Genomic DNA, 22470 nt, shown 5'->3' on the forward strand with positions numbered 1-22470 from the left:
TAGTACATGAAGTGTACTTGTGTACACGTACAATTTACAGTCATTGTGTTCTTCATAGTCTACCATTGTCGCTTTAGAAATGTAAAACTCAATGCAGTCTTAGCTAGCCTTGATGGGTAAAGTGCAAATTTGCTATTGACCTTAAGATGTGGGAGTGGGGGATAGGGGCCGGGTATGTACAGCGCAGTCATGTCGGTGCTATGAGCTGAAATCGCCACTTTCTATAGCCCATTAAGGGCTGCACAAGAAATCGACAGACAAAAGATGGAATGAACTCTGCAATCCTCTGTAAAGATTAAGATACCAAAGATTAGAAAAAACATCGCCAAAACTATCGCCGCGACAAGAAAGTGGTTTAATTTGCCGTGACAACCTGAAAGTCAAACAGTATAGTGTTTACTAACGCCATTGTGTTATCCTTGGCATGCTGATGAGTGGAGTCAAAGACAATCATTTGTAAAAATACGTGACAGTAAAATCATCAACTACTTCCTAGGATTAGATATTCCGATCTCTATTACACACTCATCAGTGTCTTACGACGACTAACTACTTCTCTCTTTTCAATCAGCAAATAATTCATTACCTTTTTTTTTTTTTTTTAAATTTGTTTTCCATCACTGTGTCAACATGATCCTTCAATTTCATTCTGCTCTCTTCCACCTTGTCACTAACTGAAAAAATATTTAGATCTGATTTTATTGTGACTACGTAGGCTTTCCCGACGTAATAAGTCTTGAAAGTTTTTTCGGGTTTGCTGCCGGATCCTAAAATCAACTTGACTCGATATTTCGGCGATCCAACTGTTCGCCATCTTCAGGAAATGCTGCTTCTGCTGATGAGTCCTGTTGAGAATTGACGCAAGATTGCAATTCGACGTCCTATATAGGCCACCGTTCAGTACACGGCGCATGCGCCGCCCATCACGGTTTCTGACTTCCAAAACAGGGAGGTGGCGCCGCCCTTAGTGAAACACTGCTGGCAACGATATATCGCAATCAAGGCCGCACCGAAGAACGTTCAGTTTTGATGCGAGATAATACAGGATTCCACGTTTTGCTAAGAGGAAACCCATTGTCCCTGTTGATTAAATTATCAGCCAACCTAATTTCGATCGCCTCTTTATACACACTATTCCAAAAACCGGAAATGTTGGCAGTTACAACAGTTTCCTCAAATATCATTTTGTGTCTCTCATTCAGGCAGTGTTCTGCTACGGCCGATTTTTCCGGCTGTTGTAGCCTCGGGTGACGGCGATGTTCCACACACCTGTCATTCACTGTGCGAATAGAACGGCCAACGTAAGCTTTCCCACATTGACACGGGATTTTGTACACCCCGGGTTTCCTAAGTCCCAAATCATCCTTCACAGAGCCGAGCAGAGCCCTAATCTTAGAGGGTGGACGGAACACACTGTTAAAGTTAAAACTCCTTAAGATTCGTCCAATCTTAAACGATAAGCCTCCAGCATAAGGAAGAAAGGCCACAGATCTATGTTCCTCTTCGGACACCTCCGGAGACGGTCCAAATTCCATAGCCCGACGAATCTGTTTCTCGGTGTATCCATTTTCCTTAAAAACAGTCATCAAATGCTCAAGTTCTTGGGTTAAGCTGTCTGCGTCGGAAATGGCATATGCTCTCCGTACCAAAGTCCTAAGGACGCCACTACGTTGGTGTGGTGGATGACAACTCTTAGGGTGCAGATACAAATCTGTGTGTGTCGGCTTTCGGTGAACGCTGTGTCCCAAAGTTCCATCTGGTTTTTTTATAAACCATTACGTCTAAAAATGGAAGCATCCCGTCATTTTCAACCTCCATAGTAAATTTGATACGGGGATGAAGACAGCTGAAGAGGTCCAAAAACCTGTTAAGAGCATCACGTCCATGCGGCCATACGAAGAAGGTATCGTCCACGTATCTCCAGAAGCACGTTGGTTGCAAAGCTGAAGTCCTCAGTGCCATAGCCTCGAAGTCCTCCATAAATAAATTGGCGACTATGGGTGACAAAGGACTACCCATAGCCACTCCGTCATTCTGTTCAAAAATGTTACCGTTAAATAAAAAATACGTGGAGGTCAGCACATGACGACAAAGCTTCACCCGCTCTTCATCCAGTTTTTCACTAATCAAAGTAAGGGACTCTTCCAGAGGAACTCGTGTAAATAGGGATACCACATCGAAACTCACTAACAGATCTGAAGGACTCAACTTCAAAGATCCCAATCGTCGAATAAAATCCACCGAATTGGATATATGGTGTTCACATTTGCCAACAAATGGACTGAGAGCAGATGATAAATACTTTGCCAAGTTATAGGTCGGTGCACCCAAATTACTAACAATAGGGCGTAGAGGAACCCCTTCCTTATGCAACTTAGGCAGACCATACAACCTAGATGGGAAGGGCAGCACCAGGATGAAGTTTCTTACGTAAATCATCTGACAACGAACTCTTTTTCAGCATTGAAAGTGTCTTACGTTTGATCCTTTCTGTGGGGTCATTAGATAGTCTTCTGTACGCCGGGTCGTTGAGAATCCATTTTTAGTACATAATCATCCCCTGTCATTACAACCGTGGCATTCCCCTTGTAAGCTGGTAAAACTACTACTTCGTCATCATTCTTAAGGGAACGAATGGCTGCTCTCTCTGCGGAAGAGATGTTATCCCGCGGTGGTCGAGCCCGACGTAATGTGTGCGACACTTCTTGCCTTATTTCCTCTGCTTGATCCTCGGGTAGGCTGTGTACTGCTTGTTCTACAGAGCAAATGAACTCTGTGATAGGAAGTCTCTTGGGAGAGGGCGAAAAATTTAAACCTTTCTCCAATATCGACACTGTGGGCCCATCCAACGCCTTGTTAGAGAGATTAATCACAGTACGCCGACGTTTATCCACTTCTGATGCTGTAGAACGAGAAAGAAGCCGTTCAAATTTCGAGGATTGTCTGGTAACGGCGCTCCTATGTGTCCAATCTGATAGCGCCCACGTGGATTCATCAACCTACTGCCAAACATCCCTTGAAAACTGCGATGACAAGTTCAAGTGTAAACAAAATAAATCTTTGGAAACAATATCCAGCTGTCTGCGGGTAAAACGAATGCGTTCTCTTAAAAGTGCTTGGCTTGCACGTTCATTAATCCTATTAGCTCTCTTACTGTTAATAAAATGAATAAATCTGGCGAAATTAGGAATAATACCTTCGTCATGGCATCTCAGCAAGAAGGCGAGTATACTCAACAGCTTTCCTTTCTTCCTCCGAAGTTTATCTAACTTCTGTACAAGCTTCACCATCTCCTACCCGTAGAGGTACTTCATGTGACTACGTAGGCTTTCCCGGCGTAATAAGTCTTGAAAGTCTTATCGGGTTTGCTGCCGGATCCTAAAATCAACTTGACTCGATATTTCGGCGATCCAACTGTTCGCCATCTTCAGGAAATGCTGCTTCTGCTGATGAGTCCCGCTGAGAACTGACGCAAGATTGCAATTCGACGTCCTATATAGGCCACCGTTCAGTACACGGCGCATGCGCCGCCCATCACGGTTTCTGACTTCCAAGACAGGGAATGACCCCACAGAAAGGATCAAACGTAAGACACTTTCACTGCTGAAAAAGAGTTCGTTGTCAGATGATTTACGTAAGAAACTTCATCCTGGTGCTGCCGTTCCGCCTAGTTTGTATGGTCTGCCTAAGTTGCATAAGGAAGGGGATCCTCTACGCCCTATTGTTAGTAATTTGGGTGCACCGACCTATAACTTGGCAAAGTATTTATCATCTGCTCTCAGTCCATTTGTTGGCAGATGTGAACACCATATATCCAGTTCGGTGGATTTTATTCGACGATTGGGATCTTTGAAGTTGAGTCCTTCAGATCTGTTAGTGAGTTTCGATGTGGTATCCCTATTTACACGAGTTCCTCTGGAAGAGTCCCTTACTTTGATTAGTGAAAAACTGGATGAAGAGCGGGTGAAGCTTTGTCGTCATGTGCTGACCTCCACGTATTTTTTATTTAACGGTAACATTTTTGAACAGAATGACGGAGTGGCTATGGGTAGTCCTTTGTCACCCATAGTCGCCAATTTATTTATGGAGGACTTCGAGGCTATGGCACTGAGGACTTCAGCTTTGCAACCAACGTACTTCTGGAGATACGTGGACGATACCTTCTTCGTATGGCCGCATGCACGTGATACTCTTAACAGGTTTTTGGACCACTTCAACTGTCTTCATCCCCGTATCAAATTTACTATGGAGGTTGAAAATGACGGGATGCTTCCATTTTTAGACGTAATGGTTTATAAAAAAACCAGATGGAACTTTGGGACACAGCGTTCACCGAAAGCCGACACACACAGATTTGTATCTGCACCCTAAGAGTTGTCATCCACCACACCAACGTAGTGGCGTCCTTAGGACTTTGGTACGGAGAGCATATGCCATTTCCGACGCAGACAGCTTAACCCAAGAACTTGAGCATTTGATGACTGTTTTTAAGGAAAATGGATACACCGAGAAACAGATTCGTCGGGCTATGGAATTTGGACCGTCTCCGGAGGTGTCCGAAGAGGAACATAGATCTGTGGCCTTTCTTCCTTATGCTGGAGGCTTATCGTTTAAGATTGGACGAATCTTAAGGAGTTTTAACATTACCAGTGCGTTCCGTCCACCCTCTAAGATTAGGGCTCTGCTCGGCTCTGTGAAGGATGATTTGGGACTTAGGAAACCCGGGGTGTACAAAATCCCGTGTCAATGTGGGAAAGCTTACGTTGGCCGTTCTATTCGCACAGTGAATGACAGGTGTGTGGAACATCGCCGTCACACGAGGCTACAACAGCCGGAAAAATCGGCCGTAGCAGAACACTGCCTGAATGAGAGACACAAAATGAAATTTGAGGAAACTGTTGTAATTGCCAACATTTCCGGTTTTTGGAATAGTGTGTATAAAGAGGCGATCGAAATTAGGTTGGCTGATAATTTAATCAACAGGGACAATGGGTTTCCTCTTAGCAAAACGTGGAATCCTGTATTATCTCGCATCAAAACTGAACGTTCTTCGGTGCGGCCTTGATTGCGATATATCGTTGCCAGCAGTGTTTCACTAAGGGCGGCGCCACCTCCCTGTTTTGGAAGTCAGAAACCGTGATGGGCGGCGCATGCGCCGTGTACTGAACGGTGGCCTATATAGGACGTCGAATTGCAATCTTGCGTCAGTTCTCAGCGGGACTCATCAGCAGAAGCAGCATTTCCTGAAGATGGCGAACAGTTGGATCGCCGAAATATCGAGTCAAGTTGATTTTAGGATCCGGCAGCAAACCCGAAAAGACTAATTTTATTGTTTCATTCCTTATTTTATTCATTTAATTTGGGCGTCTTACATATATGAAGAACTTCATTACTGCTGCTTGTACAGGTTATTTTTCTATTTTCGTTTCCGTCTATGAGATGGAACCGTTTACAAGAGGAGATAAACTCATAATTTTATAAAATTTTAATTGTGTTTTTTTCTAATTTTTCTTCACGCAGGATTTCCAGTTGTTCCTATTGATATTTGTTAACCTTCTTCTCAATTATTGTTTCATTCCTTATTTTATTCATTTTATGAGAGCCTCTTACATATCTGAAAAACTTAATTACTACTGCTTGTACAGGTAATTTTTTTTATTTTAGTTACCGAGATGGAACCATTTACAAGAGGAGATAAACCCATAACTTTATATAATTGTAATTGTCTTTTTTCTATTTTTCTTCACACAGGTCTTCCAGTTGTACCAATTGATATTTATTAACCTTGTTCTCACTATCTTGGACATAGTTAAAACTAATATCATATCGTAGATGATTGAAGTGGATGCCTGTTTTAAAATTTTCTTATTTATTATTACTTTCGATCTTACTGGATTCAGTCATTAGAACCGTCATCCACTAGACTACAATTCCATTGTGTTAACCACTGAATCGGTTCAGACTGAAGAACGATAAGTTAGGTGCTACTCTGAGATGCACAGAACGGCGCAAGAGATCAGATCATGACAGGCCACATCAAACTGCTTGGAAGAATGATGAAAACAATAACCCCTCTTTTATAGTATTAGCTGAGAGTAGACAAGAAGTGACATAGGGAACCAATTAGAGGAACTTTTACCCAAGAACTCCCCTTCTTCGGAAGATCTTCATTTTGTCAGTAAACACATCACAGGTTTTCGACTGCATACAGACGTAATTACGATGCAACTTAGTAGTTATTTCTTTTTAATCGATTTTTAGTACGTTTGATTCAAATATGTACCCTACCATAGTTCTAAACTGATATCTTAGTGAAGTGAATGCTTTCAGGAATTCGTTTAGCGACCGGCTTGCGTTATCCACGGTTGCAGAGCAGGCCGAAGAACGAAAGACCATCATCACGATTTTAGCGTAGACCTGCAAGTTTCTAACGTAGAGGGATACAAAGAATACAACCTTCAGGGAAATACTGCATAGTGTACGTCAGAGAACGCTAAAACAGTCTGCATTCCAGAAAGTGTCATCTATTTCCACAAACTGAAGTATAATCACCATGGAAAACGAAATACTCTTTTGGTTGCAAGAGATTGCCTCTAACAGTGGAAGTATATACAAAGCATTGTGAGGATATCTTGGTAGAGCATCTTACTATAAGGAAACAGTACTTTTTCAGATGAAGGAAGGAGCAGAACCCAAGTAGAGATCACAGCATACTGTTCACATAATAAAGAAGTTCTCAGCAAGTTAAATGTGTTATTTCATTGAGTCAGAATTTCACATGACGACTACCCTACTATGCAGGTGTCACTCTCGATTGGACATTATCATTTAAATGGGAATCCACACATTTGTGAGAGGTGCATAGCTCAAGGGTAAATCGCCTCCACGAAGTAGCCGGAAACGAATGGGACGGGGTGATGGTTGGGCGGGGGGGGGGGGGGGGGGGCAAATGAAGATACGCTACGCAGAGCTGCAGCTCCACTTGTGTATTCCTCTGCTGCATATTGTGGCACTTGCACGAGAAAACACCGCCCACGTAATTAAAATATATACACGCCTGAATGAGGCCACGAAGACCATTACTGACACTGCCAGGGAGTTGTCCTCCTGTTCCATGTTGAATGCAGTACCCATTCCTCCAGTTCTCAGAAGAAAGCGGCCATCGTGTAAATTCTTAAAAAGACAGAGTCCTATATGTTACATATGGTGCTTTCTACAATCTAACAGTAACACGGCTGAAGTCACACAACTCACCTTGGGTCGATCTTCGGGACACAGACGTTTCAGATGTCACCTTGTAAGTAGGCTGTTTATGTTTTCTCTATGTAAGTAGGCTGTTTATGTTTTCTTATTGGCAACGTTACGTAGCGCTCAATATGAAAATCACTGGCTGTGCTGTGTGCAGTCTGTGGCTAGTTTGCATTGTTGTCTGCCATTGTAGTGTTGGGCAGCGGCAGCTGGATGTGAACAGCGCGTAGCGTTGCGCAGTTGGAGGTGAGCCGCCAGCAGTGGTGGATGTGGGGAGAGAGATGGCGGAGATTTGTAATTTGTCATGAACTGATATATATATTATGACTTGTGATGATATTAAGGTAAATACATTGTTTGTTCTCTATTAATATCTTTCATTTGCTAACTATCCCTATCAGTAGTTAGTGCCTTCCATAGTTTGAATCTTTTATTTAGCTGGCAGTAGTGGCGCTTGCTGTATTGCAGTAGCTTGAGCAGCGAAGATTTTTGTGAGGTAAGTGATTTGTGAAAGGTATAGTTTAATGTTAGTCAGGGCCATTCTTTTGCAGGGATCTTTGATAGTCAGATTGCGTTGCGCTAAAAATATTTTATGTCAGTTTAAGCACAGTCGTGTAGAATTGTTCAAAGGGGACGTTTCATATGTCGACCCTTAGCCTAGGATACCTCACTGGAATCTTCTGATTTTTTTCTTGTAGTTTGTGTAATTAGTGTAGATTTTGTTTATTGCTAGCGCGTAATTATAGAGAGAATTTCCTTTGTAGTTGCAGTCTTTCATTGTTGTATAGTAAAACAGTTGTGGCATGCATGTAGATTTGCACTAAGTATTTCGCAGCTGCGCTTGCAATTAACTAGATATTATTTTCAGTGCTATGTCAATGTGTTCTCTTATTTTTGATCTTCAAATTGTGTTTTTCTGTGTTGTCGTGTGAAATACTGTGACAATAATGGCGTGTGAAAAACGTAACACTAGGCTCCAAAGTAAACTGAGAAATGACAGTGAAAATGAAAGCAGTGTGTTAGCGCCACCGAGTAATGAATTAACTGATGTTCAAAGTAGTAATTTGGTAATCGTGCATAGGGAAATGGAGCGGGCGGCAAACAATGGCACGGACAGTGAAACAATTAGTGAAGAGGGAAGCATTATCGATCGATCGGTCGGCAACAGCTCGCCTCAGGAATCCGAAATGACAGGACACAATTTTGCAAATACTGTAGATTCAGGTTTTGCGTCCTCACCGTTTTCTCAAATGAGTCAAGACACATTTTCCGCTTGTCAAAATGTGAATGTTGCCGGTGCAAATTCACTGCCGAAAAGCACTGAGGAACATGTTTCAGACACCAGTGCATTGTTATTACAGTTAATGCAACAAATGGGACAAAAGCTTGAAAAGTTAGACACAATGGAACAAAATCTTCAAAAGTTAGACACAATGGAGCAACACCAGAGACAAACACAGCAACAGTTAGACACAATGGAACAACACCAGAGACAAACACAGCAACAGTTAGACGCAATGGAACAAAATCTTCACACCACGCTTGAACAAACACGTGAAGATTTAACTACTGAGTTACATAACATTGAATCGAAATGTCAAAAAGTCTGTAATGACGTAAAAACACAAATTTGTGAGCATTTTCAACCTATTTTTTCGCGGCATGAAAATGCATTACAGAATCACGAAGCAGCCATAAAAGAATTGCAAGCCATTGTTCATGAAAATCATGAGACCTTGTGGGCTAAAATTGACTCAGTTGCATCTACCGATTCGGTTACGCAACTTGCAATAACTCAGGAAAACTTAAAGGACACAGTAGATTCGATTTCAACACAAATGGACATTCTGAAACTTGGTTCAGAAAAACACACTGAGGAAATGTGTTCACTATCGGAGAAAGTAGCCGAACTTTCGGATCAGGTCACTAACTTATCTACAAAGGTAGGTGATGATCTGAATGACACAAGACCTGTAGCCTTCACTGACACTGAAGAGTGTGAACAAATTAGGAAATTCAAACAAAATCAGAATCAGATTAATACGCAACACCAAAGAGAAATCCGGGATGTACAAGATCAGCTGACACAGTTAATACAAGAATTACGTATTTCAGAGGATACTCGCGCCCCAATACGGGAGGAGGGACACAGAAATACGGAACAGCCACAAAATAATAACACAGGGCATTTCGGAAGTTATGAAAGAAATTGGCAATGTGCACCGAATTTTGAGATGGAACGGCCGACACGACCTAACAATGACCGATATGCGACTCGACGACATGATGATTTTGACTATAAGCTGTTCATTACTACACGTAAATTCAAAACATTTAAGAATTCTGGCAACGACATTCATCCACAAGCATGGCTCCGTCAATTCTCTCATTGTTTTCCTCCCAACTGGTCATTGGAGCACAGATTAGAATTTATGTGTGGCTACTTGGAGAATGAACCAGCTGTAAGAATGCGATCGGTAATTCACGATTGCCACAGTGAAGGAGAATTTTACCATGCCTTCCTCTCAGCATATTGGTCTCAAGCCACACAAGACCGCGTAAAACATGGCATCATAATGATGAAACATTTCGAACAATCTGAATTCTCCAGTCTTGTGAAATATTTTGAAGACATGTTGCACAAGAATCAGTACCTGTCAAACCCATACAGCCCCTCAGAACTCATCCGCATTTGCTTAATCAAATTACCTGAACATTTACGACATATTATTTTGGCAGGACGTTGCAAAGACGACATTGAAGCTTTTCAGGGACTGTTACAAGAACTGGAAAGTGACACTGACAATCGCGGATCACAGGAGCACAACAATTACAGATCACATCAGTCGCAATTCCGCGATGAAAGAAATAATAACTGGACGCGACAAGGCTATTCTCACAACACAAATCTTGAGCGAAATAGACACCACCCGTATTTCAACCGTTGGCAGAGTAGTAATAATTACAGGGAAAGATCACCTCTCCGCGGTAGTGACTATCACAGAGACAATCAGAGAAACAGACAATTTGGGAACCAAAATAATTATTATCAAGGGAGACAGAATAACTTTAGACGCAACGGTCCAACGCGCAGTTACGATTCAGGGAGAAATTCTCCACCACTTAACCGACAAGAAAGGAACTACAGGAACTACCGACATGACGACAGACGATGTGATCGTAACGACAGACCTGAATTGCATCAGAACTGGCGGGATTTAAACAGGGCAGGGCCCTCTCGTCACGGTGAATTTGTAGAAGTTAGGTCTCCAAATCCCAATAACGACGCGCGCCAACAAAGAGACAATAGGCAATGACTCATACCGCAGGCAGCCACAAAACGCACGTATGAAACTAACGACGCAGCTGCCGTAGCTAGTAATTACGTAAAAATGGAAGACATTAGGGACATCTTACTCCAAGAACACGACGTAAAACATAACAACATTGCATATCCTGTGATTCACATTACAGTAAATGACGTAAAATTTACGGCAGTACTTGACTCTGGCAGTCCCATTTCAGTAATCAGTGAAACAGCCTTTAGCAAATGCAACAAATCGAACGATTGCCCCACACTTCCGTTACGTAAGATTAAATTACAAGGTGCAATCTTTGGAAAAAGTGTAGATGTGCGCCAACAAACCAATTTAGAATTCTTTTGTCAAAGCCACAGCTTCTCTATGAACTTTCTCATTGTTCCATTATTGTCGACGGAAATTATATTGGGAGTAGACTTTTTGAATGAATGCAAAGCAATCTTAAACTTTCACGATGCTGAAATAGGTTTAGAGAAAGAAGGTAAGTCAATAGCTTTGAAATTTGAAGATTGGCTCTCAAACCATGACGAGGAAATTAATCGGCTTTACCTTCTGTTAGACAACAGTTCGGACTTTTCTACGGAACTAGACACTAACAATCACTCTGCAAGTATTGACAGGGATGATATCGACGGCGCATTTGACACTAATAAGTTAATTCAGAATAAAATTCAAACAATTGAGAATTGTAATGACACTGATAGGCTGGACCTTTTTGAGATTTTACAAGAACATTCCACAGTTTTTACTCACAAAACAGGAACAATCAAGGGATTTCAATACCAATTTCGTGTTCGTGAGCATACTAAATTTTGTGTTAGACCATACGTAATTCCGGCGCATTATAGGGACCGTGTTAGAACAGAAATACAATCTATGCTTCACGAGAGCATTATTGAGCCTGCAGTAAGCTCATACAACAATCCGTTACATGTTGTTGAGAAGAAAAATGGATCGATCAGGCTTGTCTTAGATTCGAGACAAATCAATACTATCATTATTCCTGAAACAGACAGGCCGCAGACGATGGAAGAACTTCTTCAAAATTTTAATGGTGTAAAAGTGTTGTCTTCCATTGATCTCAGATCCAGCTTTTATCAGATCGAACTTCATCCAGAATGTAGAAAATACACAGCTTTCCTTTGTTTCGGCGTTTGTTATCAGTTTCGAAAACTTCCCTTCGGTTTGAACATTTCTTCAGCAGCATTCATTCGCGGGCTAAATTCGATATTACCTGAGTTCTTAAAACGTCACATCACCTTATATGTGGACGATATTCTAATAGCAGAAGCTTCATGGGAACTACATAATCGCATCCTCAACAGTTTGTTACGTATTTTTGTAGAATCTGGAATTACAGTTAACTTGGAAAAGTCTGAATTCGGTAGGACAAAGGTGAAGTTTTTGGGACATATTATTTCTTCTGAAGGCATTCAGCCGGATCCTGAAAAGTTAGAAGCAATCAGAGCCATTCCAGTTCCATCCACAAAAAGACAAGTCCGCAGTTTTCTAGGTCTCGTAAATTTTTACCGTCGTTTTCTGAATATGCAAATTCTTGTTACACCAAAACTTTGTTCTCTCACTGGAAAAAATACTATTTGGAACTGGGACGAACAAGCACAGTTGGAATTCAATTCTTTGAAAGAATCGCTACTTAATGCGCCAATACTAGCTCATCCAGATCTGTCACAAGATTTCTGCCTTAGCACAGATTCTTCTAAAGTCGGTCTTGGTGCCCATTTATTTCAAGAAGCCATAGAAAATGACACTACCGTTCAGAAAACCATTGCTTTTGCTACCCGAGTGCTAACAAAATCTGAAAAAAATTATTCCGTTACTGAATTAGAAGCTTTAGCTATCGTTTGGGCATTTAACAAATTCCGTTTCTTTCTTTCTGGTAAGCACGTAAAAGTATACAGTGATCATCGTGCATTACAATTTCTTATGTCTTCAAAATTAAATCATGACAGGTTAAAACGTTGGGCATTGTTTCTGCAAGAATTCCGCTTCACAATAGTCTACATTCCCGGCAAGGAGAACATTGTTGCGGACGCACTGTCACGCGCACCGGCTGGGCTTGTGAAAAGTAACAAAGAAGGCAACCTCGAGAAAAATTTCAGTATTCTTTACATTCAGAAAGTCGCCTTTGAAAACTTCATCACCACATCTTTAAAAGACATTGCTCATGAACAAGATAAAGATCCGATTTGGAAAGACATCAAAAATAAATGGCATGAAAAGACACACACTCAGATTCGGCATTATTATCTGGTTAGAAACAACATACTGTTCAAACGCTGCACTGTTGATGACAAGCTATGGGTACTTTGCATTCCTGACGATTTTGTTAATAAGCTCATTTGGTACATTCATTTCAGTTACGCACATTTTGGCCCACGAAAATGTTATCATATTCTTCGAACGACTTGTTATTTTAACAATATGGAAAAGCGAATTCGAAGAGTCTTGTCTATTTGTAAACTTTGTCAAAAGGCGAAACCATCTACTATCTCACATCGTGCTCCGCTGTTTCCTATCATTCCTTCTAAATTAAAAGAATTTGCTGCTGTTGATCTCTTGGGACCCCTTGTCAGAACATCCAATGGATTTTCGTACGTTCTAGTCGCTGTTGAACTTACTTCAAAATTTGTTTCTTTCACTCCGTTACGTAAAGCCACTGGACGATCTGTATCCAACGCCTTTGTTAAAAATTTCTTACGTGAAGTTGGCCACGTTGCTAAAGTCATTTCAGATAACGGACCACAATTCAGATCTGCTGTTTGGTCACGCATGCTTCGCAACCATAAAATCAAACCTGTTTTTATTTCATTGTACTCACCACATTGTAATCCGTCTGAACGGATTATGAAAGAAATCAATAAGCTTTGCAGACTTTATTGTCACAGAAAGCATCAGCATTGGGACAGATATTTACACTTATTTCAAAATGTGCTGAATGAAATGCCTCATGATTCCACTGCTTTACCACCCACTCTTGTACTAAAGAATGAAGAACCACCGAACAGAATCAGAGAGCTTGTACCTTTCCCAAATACACGTAAACTTCGACACAAAGACATAATTGATTTGGCTCTTAAAAATATAAAATCTGCAGCAGACAAAAGGAGAAAACTACACGGTAAAGCAAATGCAAAGAAATTGTATATTGGTCAGAAGGTTCTCATTAAAGCTCATTCATTGTCACATAAGAAGAAACACTTGAGTCACAAATTCTTTCTAGTTTACAATGGACCTTACAGAATCCGACGTATACCACATGATAATTGCGTTGAAGTTGAAACTCTGCGTACTAGGAAGAGTAAAGGTTTACACCACATTTCACATGTAAAACCGTTTATTGAAAGACTTGGCATTAATAATATGTTATTTACTTTGTAAAGATGTTAGACATTATTCATTCTGTTTAAATGCTCATGTGTGAAGTTGATGTTTCGCAAGTTATTCTGATCTTCTATGTATGTACTCATGTCATAATTCCTGTAACACTGACGTATATGTCTATTTCTATTCTTTTGTAAAGCCTGTACTACAAATGTTATCTATATTGTTAAGTTTTTAATGATGTATTTTGTACCTTTATTGTATTCTTATGTTATAAAATTGTAATTGTCACCAGTTCATGATATTTTTAACTTGTTAGTTACATTTCACTGCACACGTTTCTGTTGGTCATAGTATATGGACAATATGTGAGAAGTTGGGACTGTTAGTGTTTGCACGTGTGTTAATAATTCAGCAAGGGACTGGATAACAGCATTGCTGGTTCTAAAGACAATTCCAAAAACTTTGTGAGTGCACAAGTGGTGGTTATGGACTTGCTATATTATCCGCAAGAAACTTCAATGGTGATTGTGCACCTGCACAGTCACAACAGATGGCTGTTGGTTATCTCTACAAGGACTGCAGTGGGTCTGCACCTCTGATGGCTCACCAAACCCGTAATTTCTACAAGGACTACAGTGGGTCTGCATCTTTGATGACCCACCAATACCATTATTTCTACAAGGACTGCAGTGGGTCTGCACCTCTGGTGGCCCACCAATACCGTAATCTCTACCAGGACTACAGTGGGTCTGCTCTGTGATGACCTACCTACCAATACTCTTCAAAATTTCGACTGACTCTGCTGTGGGTTTGCTCTGTTGTGGCCCATTACCTGTATGCATATCAAGAGTCAGCACTGTCTTTCCATTGGAAGGACAACACTACTTCTTCAAGACTGCATGGAAATCCACTACTTCCATGTGCATTTTCTTTTACTGCTCAGACTTTGAGAAAAAACACTGCTATTCTACTGTTATGTACGATTAGGACTGTCTTTATGGACTGTGAGAAAATTTTAACTTTTGACCAACATTGTATCAATAAGTGTGTGCATTTGACATGTTTGTTATTGTAATTATGAAAAATTTTATCAAATCATTATTGGCCACTGCCCAAAAAATATTTTGTAAAATTTTTTGTGGGGAGCATGGGGGCTATGTAAGTAGGCTGTTTATGTTTTCTCTATGTAAGTAGGCTGTTTATGTTTTCTTATTGGCAACGTTACGTAGCGCTCAATATGAAAATCACTGGCTGTGCTGTGTGCAGTCTGTGGCTAGTTTGCATTGTTGTCTGCCATTGTAGTGTTGGGCAGCGGCAGCTGGATGTGAACAGCGCGTAGCGTTGCGCAGTTGGAGGTGAGCCGCCAGCAGTGGTGGATGTGGGGAGAGAGATGGCGGAGATTTGTAATTTGTCATGAACTGATATATATATTATGACTTGTGATGATATTAAGGTAAATACATTGTTTGTTCTCTATTAATATCTTTCATTTGCTAACTATCCGTATCAGTAGTTAGTGCCTTCCATAGTTTGAATCTTTTATTTAGCTGGCAGTAGTGGCGCTTGCTGTATTGCAGTAGCTTGAGCAGCGAAGATTTTTGTGAGGTAAGTGATTTGTGAAAGGTACAGTTTAATGTTAGTCAGGGCCATTCTTTTGCAGGGATCTTTGATAGTCAGATTGCGTTGCGCTAAAAATATTTTATGTCAGTTTAAGCACAGTCGTGTAGAATTGTTCAAAGGGGACGTTTCAACCTAAAGTATGCTGCAATGAACTTCCATCCCGCAACCCGCACCAGATTAGAAACCAACTATGAAAGTTCATAGTTTGATGAATCTCGTCGCGAGTGGACGAAACTAAATCTTATCCGAATGGGACATTGATGTGGGAATGTGCTGCATGTTACTGTGGTTGGGAGAACTACCCAGTTCATGCTTTTAAAGATGGGTTGAAAGACTTGCATAAAGTGACATCGAGCACTGCTGTACGATTTTCTGATGTAAACATTGACCTGCAAACGTACCGCAATAATATACAAAAATAATATTGGGTTTATTGAAAGTACTAACCTGACCCTCCCAGGCCAGTATGAGGCCAGAGTCGATTAGCCGGTCGATGAGGTCGTCCAGATGCTGAAGGTGCGGCCAGCCCTTGCGCACCATAATGTTATTCATCTCCCAGTAGATGTCCTCTTGCATTGGCCGCAGCCACTTGCTGGCGGCTTCTTCTTCTATGTAGTCGCCAACAGCAAAATATCCTGAAACAAAGCGTACGTTTCATAACAGAATGAGCAACACGTCAAAAGAAATTTTAGTTCTTATCTAATTTAAACCGTCATACTGTATCTTGCTGGAACAAATTGCTGTCTAGATGCTCTAAGAACCAGGTTTAACAGTGTGTGTGTGTGTGTGTGTGTGTGTGTGTGTGTGCCTTTAATAGATTTAATTCACTTTTTTCTAACAGTACCACTGCATACGATAAATTGGAACAAACAGTATGGCAATTCCATATTCTACATCGGACGACAAAATTAACAGTCTAGCTGATTTTAACCCTGCGAATTCCTATCCCGAGATACTACATTAAAACCTTTGGTAAATTCTTAAAGTGATCTTGCATGATTATGCATTAACTACAGAACGTTAAAGAATATGTGATACGCGTCACATCGAGTCCCTTGTGATGAATGTGTCGTTTTCTTCAGAAATTCAGACTGACAACGTAAGATTGATGACTAAAACAAGCGTTACAAGGAGGTCATAAAAGGAAACGTAGTATCCTACGACGTCCTTTCAACAAACAGTGGCGGAGTATTAAACTTGCATTTATGTTGATTCCCTTACGTAAAATTGATCTGTGATGTTGTTGCTTAGTTGTGCCGACATAAAGAAACTATGAACCTTTTGATGGTTAGTTTTAACGGTAAATTGTGCCACAGCTCATCAGGAATATTTTATATTGTCCAACACGTTATCAAGACGACTTTACTTAATCACAGTTTAGTGAAATAATTTTATAATCTTTGCTTCATTAAGTTAAGCAGACTGCACGTATCCCACGTTGACAAGATATTTTTAGAATTGATAATTCAGTTACACTTATTTCTAAGAGCGCCATTGCATCACAAGCAACTTACTGCGACGAATGCTTGAGGCAATACAGTGAATCACCTACTTCACATATAGAGTTATAACATACTGCTTTAGTTGTAAGGTACATTTTATTTTTCAATACTTAAAGCATGACCGCTTTCGGGCTCTTTCATGCCCATAATCAGGTGTGATACTGAAAATAAACAAGAGACCGAAGCTAATAATTGTTTTAACACGCAGTAGTTCATATCAGAAAACAAAAAGAAGTTCCACATAACATTTTAGAAAACAGCGATCAGGGTAGGTGCGGTAAAACCTGTCAATGGAAAAGCGACTGCCTGGGTAAAGAAATATGTGAACTTCGCTTAAGCGCGCAGCCCTTCTGAATAACTTTCCTTTTTTGAAGCAGTAACCAGCCTCAATTTCTTACATTATTGTACATCTATATCTCTGAACTTGGTCGATGTTTTCGCCATTGCTTTTGTGGCCCTTAACAAGGCTTAGCCACTATAAGGCTTGTGCCTGTTTCCTAAAGTGAGGAATGCAGGGTTCAGCACAGTTTATATTTTAAATAGCTGTAAAGTCTTCTTTTACTAGAAATTTGCGTATGTTTAACTTTTTATCCTACGACTATGGCGCATTATAGTGAGACATTGTCTGTGTCGTCACCTGACCATTTACCTGACATTCATTATGTGAAATTTTTTCTCTCGTCTTATCTCCCGTAATTCTTGTTGAATCACCGTCGTTTAGTTAAGCAGTTTTTGTATTGATCCTACTTTTAATGTGTACCTTTAGTGCTATTGCTGCTAGAAATTAATTGGTATAGGAATTTTCGAAAGTGTGGACTTTAAGGTTTTGTTACCATCAATTTCGTTGGGTAGTGAGATGTTTTTATAGGAGTGGTACCTATGTGTGTTATTTTATCTCATGACTGTGGCACGTTATTCCAAGTCGCCATAAATATCCCCACTAAATTAGAAACTTGCGTGCCACTCATGGAAAGAGAAAAAATTTTCATTGTGTTTTACGATTCATACATAAATTTTAAGTTGCCGGCTTCGTACTAGCTTTACTACAGTTCTGTAGTGCTCCTGTTCCGTATGTTACTTTAACACTCACAATCTGCTCTTAACGCTTTTCATGCAACTTTCTTGTAATTCTTTTTTCTTTTTGAATATAAATCACTGACTGAAAATTGTGGACGGCTGGGTTAGTTGGTCCCTCGTTGTTCTTCCCGTCAACAGATGGCAGTACTCTTGCACTCTGGGTCACCAGTTTGTTTCCTCCTCCGTGTACGCCACTCAATACTCTGCACTCGCTGGTGGTACACCGCGTCCTGTACACGGCACTCGAGGTCACAGCACACACAGTGTTAAGTGTTCTGGTGTTCACTGCATATTTCTTTATCCAGGCAGTCGCCCGTAGTATCCTCTTCAGTCGCTTTGACATTAACTTAGGTTTTACACCACCTAGCCCACCGTTGTTTTCTATAATGTTACATCGAACTTCCTTTTTGTTTTTATCGAATGTACTACTGCGTGTAAAAATTATTATTGTTGGCTCAGATACGGATGTTGTTCTAGCAGGATTGTTTGTATTTCACATGTTTCTTTGTCTACTTACTTTCGTCAGAGATTGAGCCCTGACCCAGACTGCGCGCGCTTGAAGAACCCACCTGCCGGCAACCGTTCTATGCCGAGCGCCAGGTCGCGGGTGGAAGAGCGGGCCTTCATGTCTTCCTCCTTGAGCGCTCTGAACCGCTCGCACAGGTCTATGATCACCTGCTCGTCGGTGCCTCTCAGAGGATTCAGCCACGCTATGTGCGTCGCAGCCCAGTTCAGTCCGCTGTCGCGCAGGTCCCGCACCGTGTTGATGGGGGGTTCGTACCTGCGAGGAGTGGCGCTTCGATTTAGCTGTCGAAAACTCATACATTAATTAATGACAGGGATGTATCAGTGCCCTCATGAATTGCTAACCAGGAAGGAACTTTCCTTTTTCCCAGACGGATTCCCTGTTTAAATTTAACCTCATGAGGGCGGTTCTCATTGTTGCTTAGTCACTAAACTATCTCTTGGCAGCTACTCTCCAGTGGCTTTCTGGGCCAGAATTGTGATGTTTGGGTGAAAATTTACGAAAGGCTTTTCTTGATGACAAAAATGATGATGCGAAGTTAAAACATCGGAGCATCTGGTTGCTATTAAGAACGGCTTAACAATATGTTTCCGTACCGATTTTATTGTTTAAAGTAACGGGAATCTTAACATACTACATGCTAGAGCGGGATTACACTAAATTTTCAGTGAAAAGCAGTTACTTTTCAGATGGAAATACACATATGCACGTACTAACTATTTAACTTCGAGTTTTGATTTTCTGCTTTTGTGGGATCGTGATATTTCTTTTGTTGATGTTGTACGCAAACACTTTGGCAGTTTTATATTGATATAGTTATCAATTAATTCGTCCAGAATACGTAGTCTTCACTACGGTGTGGAAATGCCGTGTGGCTAGGGCCTCCCGTCGGGTAGAACGGTCGCCTGGTGCAAGTCTTTGGAGTTGACGCCACTTCGGCGACTTGCGTGTCGATGGGGATGAAATGATGATGATAAGGACAACACAACACCCAGTCCCTGAGCGGAGAAAATCTCCGACCCAGCCGGGAATCGAACCCTGGCCGTTAGGTATGACATTCTGTCTCACTGACCACTCAGCTACCAGGGGCGGCCTTCACTACGGTGGCGGATTGACACGAACCAGTTCGCATAAAATATAAGACACTAGTGATACTCTCATAGCAATTATTCGCGTTATGCTTTTACTTTATGGTTCTCTCGCATATGGGAATTTCTATTGCTGTAATACAGAACGCTTTGGTACCTATTCTCTTGAAATGTTACTTGTGATTTCGTCTCCAATACGAATCTTGATTGTGGTGACATAATGATAACGATCGCCAGTATTGTACCATAAATAGATAATTTATAGAAGTTCAGGTAACATGTCTAATTTCCAAAATACCGCAGGTCTCTGGACGTAAATAAGTAGAAAGTAACTGCAACTGAGGTTGTCACTTTGCAACCTAACCTGGTAAAATCTGTCATTACACTCTATCCCTTACATTCTAGACTCTATCCCTGAGAGTAACCTGTCAGCAGACGTAGAGCAAAGTGCTGTGTACCTCAAACAAAGCATGCCACAATAGAAGAAAGCGATGGAAGAGTATATCTAGATGTTCTGTACACAGACGTGTCCCAGCGTACCATCACCATTTTGTCTCACCAGAAATCGTGGTATGGAAGGGTTCCGTCACTTACTCCTCAATGGTAGAATGTGTACCCGAAGAAAGTGTCCCGCCCCCCCCCCTCCCACGCTGTCACGTGACAAATGTGTTGTGGAGTCGTCCGAAGAGCGAAGGCTCAGGTTCTGGTTGATACCTCACGACAGCACCACAAGCTAAAGACAGTCGCTACCAGACGCAGTCACGAATGAGAGTCGTTGTTGAAAACACTCCCTCACGAGGTTCCATACGCCACCGCTAACGGAAGACAACTTACGTTAGAGCGCAATCTTCGATTACTGCTGCATGAAAATAGCTCAGATCCAGCAGCGCTTGCATTATTAGTCAGAATTGGGTACCAAATTTTAAAGTTAAATATACTTCGCACTGAGTCGACCCTTCGTACTATTCAAGTACAATCAGTATTCTTGTACTGGACAACAGTGATAAAAATCTGTTGTCCGTTAAGTGGAAACGGACTGCTTTTAAGTTAAGTATTATACTTCTATATTAAAGAGTTATAGTAAAATGAACCAATATTTTGTGTGTGTTGCAGCAACTGATCGAATTCCTTATGAAGTAAACCTAGGCTTTCAACGATACACAGAAAATGTCATCCGAACAACTGTAGAAACGTAAAAACATGTTGGTTTCAGAAAAATATGTTTCGAAATCTTCCCCACGAAGATTGTCGGCCATAATTGTGTCAGTTGAAAATAATTTCTTGACCAGTTAAAGACATTTGTGACATATTTTCACCTCAATGAATAGTGACCTGCGGCGCATGAATCAAACACCAATGCGTAATCGTTATGTTACTAATAACCACGATGCTGTTGTTGTGGTCTTCAGTCCAGAGACTGGTTTTGATGCAGCTCTCCATACTACTCTATCCTGTGCAAGCTTCTTCATCTCCCAGTACCTATTGCGACCTACATTCCTCTGAATCAGCTTAGTGTAATCATCTCTTGGTCTCCCTCTACGATTTTTACCCTCCACGCTGCGCTCCAACACTAAATTGGTGATCCCTTGATGCCACAGAACATGTTCTACCAACTGACTCCTTCTTCTAGTCAAGTTGTGCCACAAATTTATCTTTTCCCCAATTCTGTTCAATACCTCCTCATTAGTTATGTGGTCTTACCAAATAATCTTAAGCATGCTTCTGCAGCACCACGTTGCGAAAGCTTCTATTCTGTTCTTGTCTAAATTATTTATCGTCCATGTTTCACTTCCATATATGCTACACTCCACACAAATACTTTCAGAAACCCTATGTTAACAAATTTCTCTTCTTCAGAAACGATTTCCTTGCCATTGCCAGTCTACATTTTATGTCCTCTCTATTTCGAACATCATCAGTTATTTTGCTCCCCAAATAGAAAAGCTCATATATTACGTTATGTGTCTCATTTCCTAATCTAATTCCCTCAGCATCACCCGATTTAATTCAACTACATTCCATCATCCTCGTTGTGCTTTTGTTGATGCTCATCTGATAGCCTCCTTTCAACACACTGTCCATTCCGTTCAGCAACTCTTCCAAGTCCTTTGTTGTCTCTGACAGAATTACAGAGTTTTTATTTCTTCTCTATGGATTATAATTCGTACTCCGAATTTTTCTTTTGTTTCCTTTACTGCTTGCATAATATACAGATTGAATAACATCGGCAATAGGCTGCAACCCTGTCTCATTCTCACTGATAGTTCGGTAATTTTCGCACCTGTCAGCATCTGCTTTCTTTGAGATTGGAATTATTATTTTCTTAGGGTATTTCGCCTGTCTCATATATCTTGCTCACCAGATGGTGGAGTTTTGTCAGGGCTGGATCTCCCAATTTTATCAGTAGTTCTAATGGAATGTTATCTACTCCTGCGGCCTTGTTTCGACTTAGATCTTTCAGTGCTCTGTTAAACTCTTCACGCAGTATCATATCTCCAATTTCATCTTCATCTAGATGCTCTTGCATTTCCATAATATTGTCCTCAAGTACATCGCACTTGTATAGACCGTCTATATACTCCTTCCACCTTTCTGCTTTCCCCTCTTTGTTTAGAACTGAGTTCCTCTCTGAGCTCTTGTTATTCATACAAGTCTTTCTCCTTTCTCCAAAGGTCGCTCTAATTTTCCTGTAGGCAGTATCTATCTTACCCCTAGTGATATATGCCTCTACATCCTTACATTTG

The 22470-nt window shown here is 40.9% G+C and overlaps 1 protein-coding gene across 1 annotated transcript in view; it reads right to left on the reverse strand.

The window, feature by feature from the left end:
- Nucleotides 1-22470, reverse strand: part of LOC126456604 (uncharacterized) — a 148825-nt gene that overhangs the window by 1791 nt on the left and 124564 nt on the right. Inside the window, exons 6-7 of the mRNA XM_050092348.1 lie at nucleotides 18682-18919; nucleotides 15981-16168 (exon numbers count right to left, since the gene is read on the reverse strand). Coding sequence (XP_049948305.1) covers nucleotides 15981-16168; nucleotides 18682-18919 — 426 coding nt within the window. The remainder of the gene's footprint in view (nucleotides 1-15980; nucleotides 16169-18681; nucleotides 18920-22470) is intronic.

The sequence above is a fragment of the Schistocerca serialis genome, chromosome 2, assembly GCF_023864345.2.
Source record: "Schistocerca serialis cubense isolate TAMUIC-IGC-003099 chromosome 2, iqSchSeri2.2, whole genome shotgun sequence".
NCBI classification, from domain to species: Eukaryota; Metazoa; Arthropoda; class Insecta; order Orthoptera; family Acrididae; genus Schistocerca; species Schistocerca serialis.